The 6,235-nt window shown below is 36.2% G+C and overlaps 1 protein-coding gene across 5 annotated transcripts; it reads right to left on the bottom strand.

The window, feature by feature from the left end:
* Positions 1 to 1,561: 1,561 nt before the first annotated feature.
* On the bottom strand, positions 1,562 to 3,886 carry LOC114399893. 5 transcript variants are annotated; one of them, XM_028362109.1, is made up of 3 exons: positions 3,670 to 3,886; positions 3,522 to 3,584; positions 1,562 to 3,049 (listed from the first exon to the last, which is right to left on the bottom strand). In XM_028362109.1, exon 3 carries the CDS (start codon positions 3,028 to 3,030, stop codon positions 1,702 to 1,704), a length of 1,329 nt encoding a protein of 442 aa, XP_028217910.1. In that variant the 5' UTR covers positions 3,031 to 3,049; positions 3,522 to 3,584; positions 3,670 to 3,886; the 3' UTR covers positions 1,562 to 1,701. The 5 variants fall into 5 exon arrangements, with proteins under 5 accessions (XP_028217910.1, XP_028217912.1, XP_028217911.1 ...); XM_028362111.1 differs by having other exon boundaries at positions 3,659 to 3,880; XM_028362110.1 differs by having other exon boundaries at positions 1,562 to 3,584; positions 3,659 to 3,880.
* Positions 3,887 to 6,235: the final 2,349 nt, after the last annotated feature.

The raw sequence follows: 6,235 nt of genomic DNA, 5'->3' as shown, positions 1-6,235 counted from the left end.
CAATCGCTTCCTTAAAATTTTCAATTGTTTCATGGAGAGATTGAGAGAAGATGCTTGTAAAAAAAGCTTAATAGATGAAATTGAAGACACGAGTCTTTGATGAACACAACCGTAACCACGCATCAATCTCAAGAGTAGTAGCGTAGCTTGCTAAACACCTACCGTTGACTTCCAAGAGTTAATATCAAGTACGTGCCTAATACTTTACCACAAGAGGCACACCCGGGAGACTATGCAAATGAGATTCACACAACAGAAGATGGTATTATGGGCATCCAAATCACTATTGTTGAACCACTGAACAAATAGAAGCCTTTAACCTACTATATATTAATGTTAATAATAATAATTGTCACTACATGAACAATTAATTGTCCACAACAACTTTGTCAGAGTAAGATTATCGCAAGCTAATAACTCATCAGAAAATAAAATAAAATATCCCGATCAACAACCAGTAAAAGGAGATGCATTATTACAACCTCAAATTTAGCATCTATTTCATTCAGATCCTGCTACAAAAATGAGTATTCCTGGAGAATTTATTCGTTATAAATAGACTCTTTCATTGAAGATTCTGCTAATAAGAAGTAAACAGCTTCAGGATTTTAAGGTATATGAACTATGGAGATCCCTTGCAAATACCCATAAGCGTATTTTTATGGTAAATCATGGAGAGAGTAAGACACTGGGGTGATTCGTAAACAACAATCAGCATACATGAGAATCAGACTAAATGAAACAGGTAAGAACTAGACAATCATATGAAACAAATGGGTAAGTGTTTTTCCACTACAAAAACTTGTTATGAATCTGAAGATAGGTAGTTCACTACCAAAAAAGAATATAGGTAGATTATACACATCAGTCCAATCAAATTAACATCAGCAAAAGATAATGTCACGATATTATTGTCCTACAATCATGCTTGAACATGATTATAGTAACAAGACTCAATGAAAGATTTATTGAGCTATCAAGTACAAAAAAAAAAAAAAAAGATCCACCCATTGCTGTGGGTATGATTATGAAGGGTTAGATTATGCAACCTTACAACTCAATTACAATAAAAATAAAACAGAAGCTCCCACCATTGTGGGATAATGAAGGATTAGATTATGCAACCTTACCTGCATGAGCAGATAAATTGCTTCTTTTACGACCAGTCGTGACCATTCAATCAAGGTATACAATCAGATAATTGAGTCTTCTGGGTTATAACTTTTAAGACGATACATTTAGTAAATAGCTTAATTACAACTTATTTGACAAGCTCATTATATACTAACTCCTACTTAAAAAAATTAAATAAAAGTTGTTTGTTTTGAATAAATTTCATTATGAATTTTATCGAAATAAGTTAAAAAAAACTTGTTAAAAAATCATAAGCCAATTCCATAAAGTCCAATAATCCAAATGCCCATAAATGCTAAAGTAGCTTGGTAGCTTGGTTATTCTATAGCAAAAATCAGTTCCTGGATGACAAGACTCTATAAATGGCTCAATCGTTAAAGGAGATTCTTAAACCGCAACCGACACTAATCTGAAACCATCTTAAATCTACCAAAACTTGTAAATGCTGAAAACTTCATAAATATAAGGTAACAAGAAAGCAAGAAGCACTTACATAGGTGTTGGAAAATTATTATCATATGCGATACATGATAGAATAGTAAAACTTGAACATCTAAAAGACTTTTATCAGTTCAAACGTCTACGCCTAGGAGCACGAGAATCTCCACTATCCACATCAGACACTCTTGAAGCATCATTCCTCCTCCTAGACGAGGATGTTGACAAGGATACCATGGAATCAATCTCTACAGCAGTGTCCAGCTGACTCTCTGAATTTATAACAGCACCAATGCTTGAAAAAGAATCTCTGTCATCAACTGGAGGAGGAGGTTGTTCTTGGTTCCTACCTAATGGATTGCTACGGAAATATGCCTCAACTAACCTTTCGGCAGAAGTTAGTGCTGATGAAAGAGTAGAAAGTGTTGCTCTATGTGATTGTGTTCTTCGAAGCAAATGGGACTGCACCCTACTCCGGGGATCCCCTGCCTCAGAAGTATTAACATTGTTCTGTGCCAAACCCATTACATCCTCTGGGGGTGCCACTAGATTCTGATGCTCTCTACGCATCCCTCGTGCAGTCAAGAACCTACTTAGCAAGGAAGTAGTTCTCTCAGCCGTTTCACGGGCAGCATCCGGTTCAGGTGGCTGAACCAAATCACGTGTAAGATCAATTCTGCTTCCAAGACGCCGAATCATCTCTTCAACAGGGAGTGCAAATGCATTTCTCTGAATGGTTTGTCTCAGACTCTCAACCCTCTTTGCTTGGGGCCTGGGAGGGATCTTAAGAGCAGAATCCTCCTCAGGACCACGGACATTGTTCCCACGGCCATATACTGGGGTAACACTTTTAAGTGTCACCTCTCCCTTACAAACTGGACATTCCTTCGCATCCGAATGCAGATGCAACCACCTATACAAACATGGCCAACAAAACAAATGACCACAACAAGTTACAACAGGATCCCTAGCCAGGTCCAAACAGATGTTACAATCAAAAAAGTCCCCATCATTGCCACTACCCTTTTCTACATCCTCCTTCTTCTGTGAAGTCTCATCCTCTGCCACACCATTGACATTGTCACACGCCTTTGGCACCTCCTCCATTCTCTCCTCGGCCGCCACGCTCCCTTCGCCGGCCTGCAAGGCGCTTCCATTGCCAGAATTGACCAAAAAGTGGTTCAATTCCACGGAGATATTACGAGCCTCGGGTGGTATTTGAAAATGCCGGGTAGCTTCAGTTGGAAAGTGAGCATGAAATTCAGGATGCGGTAGCGGAAGGTGGCGCCATCTCCACCTTTGCCGTGCCCTCCTCACAGCTTCGCTAATTCTCTGAAGAGGCTCCCCTATCCAATCGTCCAAGTTCACAGCTTCATTGCTCATGGGCCCAGTTTCGGGCTCTGGGCCTGGGCCCAGATTCAAATCAAGGTTCATTGCATCGGAGGTCTCCTCCTCCATCGCAGCTTCAATCACAAAACTAAAAAGAAGCTTCCTTTATTACAAATTTCAGTTGCAGGGAAAGGAAAACAGCAAATGAAACAGAAAGCGAGGATTTTTCCACCAAAAAGCTCAAGTTTAACACAAATCGAAGAAACCAGGTTGGAAGGGAGTCGGGTGACGAAATTGAACAATCAGAAACGAAAACCCCCAAAATTTGGGGCGAAATTGGGAGTAAACCCTAATTTCGTCGCAAACATGAAGGACCCCAGATCCAATACACAGGGTTGACCACAATTGTAAGGAGAACCCATGGTGAATTCAACTAGAATAGAAGGGAAGCTGTGATAAAGTGTTGCCGATTAGAGTTTCGCGATAACGATTTTAGGAAGATAGAAAAAAAAGATGTTTTTTTTTACATATATGCAATTAAAAAAGAAAAAGAAAATAAAAATAGATGAAAGGAAGAAAAGAGGGAATACAGAAGAGGAATTGAGAAGAAGATGGAAGACCTTGGAGGTAAGAGGCGCTTGGATTAGGGTTGGATCATTGTGTTTCCATCGGTGCGGTTGGATCTAGAGAGAGAGAGAGAGGAGGGGTTTATAGAGGAAAATGAAAATGGAAAAGGGAAGTGAGGAGGAAGAAGAACCTGAGCTTCACCTGGTTCGTATGTATGTTGTGTTGTGATGGAGATGAATGGGTGTGATGAAATGAGGTATGAGGCACGAATGGCTTTGTCTTTGATATTCCTACGCCGCTTGCTGCACCAAAGAGCTATCAGAGCCGTTCTTGGGAGGGATCGCAATGAAACAAACAACTCTCTCTCTCCCTCTCTCTTGATATCTTAATCATGAATTATTATTACTTCCTCTACTCTATCTCTAAATTTTATTGTCTTTATTTATAAGATTTTCTTCATACTTTTTATTAATTATTAGGCAAAATTATATTTTTGGTTTCCCAGTTTATCTTCAATTTCAGATTTAGTCCCTCTATAATTTAATTCACAAATTTGGTCCTCCAATTTTATAAATCCCTGCAAAATTGGTTCAGGAAGTCCGATTTGGACGTTGACCATTAACCTCAGACGTTGACTGCACGTGCAATGTCACGTGTCAATGTCTGAGTGGTTTCATGTAAATGTTTCATTTTTTTAGGTAAAGTTGTACTTTTGGTCCCTCGTATTTACTCCAATTTCGATTTTGGTCCCCTTATAATTTAATTCGCACATTTGGTCCCTTAGTTTTATAAATCCCTTTATAAATTCAGCCGAATTTCATTACTGAAGAAGTTGTATTTCAAATTTCAAACAAAAATACCATTATCATACATAGACCACTTAAGTAATCGTATACACATACTACCGCATGGGGAGCAAAAAAAGAAAAAAAAAATAGGGAATTATTACAAAACCTCTTAAAGTAAGAGATTTGAAAATTTCTGACCCAGGTTGGGATTCATGCGCCACTTTCCCAAGTTGAACAACCCCGGAAGTGGGAGAGAGACAAAGAGTGATTTTTTTTCTGGATTCCAAGTGAGTGAAAAACTTGCGATGAAAAAGAAGTGCGAGATTTATCAAGACCTACCATGTCTCTAGTACCATTAGCTAAACCATTCAAAAGACCAATTTTGCAGAAATAATTTATAAATGGATTTATAAAACTGGAAGACTAAATGTGTGAATTAAACTATAAGGAGACCAAAATCAAAATTGGAGTAAAATTGAGGGACCAAAAGTACAACTTTATCTACAAAAAATGAAGCATTTACAGGAAATCACTCAGATGCTGATACGTGTCATTGACACGTGGCAGTCACACGTGACATTGACACGTGACATTGACACGTGACAGTCAACGTCTAAGATTAATAGTCAACGTCTAAATCGGACTTTCAGGACCAATTTTGTAAGAATTTATAAAACTGGGGGACCAAATTTATGAATTAAATTATAGGGGGACCAAATCCGCAATTGGAGATAAAGTGTGAGACCAATTTTATAATTTTGTCTAATTATTATTCACCCAAATTTCTTTAATTATTTTAGTCAATCTATAATAAATATTACGAATTACTATTTCTTTTTCTCTTTATCTTGTGATGATGGGAGAAGATGATTATTATTCTCCCATATATTAACTATTTAAAAAAAATGATTATCTTGGTCGTAAATAAATAAAAAAATAGGAGAATTTATGAGTTTGAAATCTCCCCGTTGACAAAAAAATTAAAAACTAACACTTGTCAATAAAAATAATATATTAATTATTTTTGTGAAAAGTAATTATGTAAAAACAATAAAATAGTTAGCCTTAATAATGTAAAGGTAATTTAAAAAAAATAGAGGAAAATTTTATAGGTGTAAATTAGTTATAAGTATCTTATATATTTAGGGACACATGAAGTATCTAGTAAGTGAAATGATAAATATTTTAAAAGATCTTTTTACATCTTTCATTGGATATAATTCTACAATTTTATGTAAGATAGGTTTGATTATTACATAGATTTTTTTATTTAAATATTTAATATTTAATATAATTATATATTTTAATCTTAAACTTGAGATCATTAGTAAAATAAATAATATTTGACGAAAAAGTCTCGTCTTAATTTTGTCATGGTGTAAAAGCATGTGATAATAGAACTAAAGGTTTGGAGAGTTATATAAGTGACAATGGAAATATTTTGTTGATGGCCACCTATAAGAAAACTCCAATACCTAAGTTAGTACAAGTAGGAGTGAGAATGGGCTACACATTCATATGAGAAAAATGAGGACCAAACCTATGTGAGACAGGATCCTCCGTGTAATGAGATAAATAAAGTCATGAACATCTATGTGGATCATGCATCATCACATGGTATATACATGTATTTTTGAAATTACATTTGTGAATCTACATAGGGATGTCATGAAGGGTTTGTTAAACTTTGGCCCTAGGGGTGTTACTGGTGTGAAATATTTGTGTGACTCATATTGATCCTATCGATCAGAGTATTCTTGCAAAGTTGAGTAACTTTGACTTGTTGTTAGGAGTGTCATCCTAATTAAGAGTGTTTGTGTTGAACTCCCATTGTGTGGTGATTTGTCGACTACATGAAATCCTAGGCGACTTTGACAAAAGGAATTTTAAATGATATCACGCTGCATGTAAGACTAAGAGCCCATATACATAAGACATCAAATTTTAATAAAACTACAATGAACTTGTAATGAATAGAT

The sequence above is a fragment of the Glycine soja genome, chromosome 19, assembly GCF_004193775.1.
Source record: "Glycine soja cultivar W05 chromosome 19, ASM419377v2, whole genome shotgun sequence".
In the NCBI taxonomy this organism is placed as follows: Eukaryota; Viridiplantae; Streptophyta; class Magnoliopsida; order Fabales; family Fabaceae; genus Glycine; species Glycine soja.
Note: the sequence above shows the minus strand (reverse complement) of the source record. Positions and strands in the feature narration are given on the sequence as shown.

Coding starts and splice junctions, on each gene's coding strand:
- LOC114399893 (XM_028362109.1), bottom strand. CDS start 3,030: ATGGAGGAGGAGACCTCCGATGCAATGAACCTTGATTTGAATCTGGGC.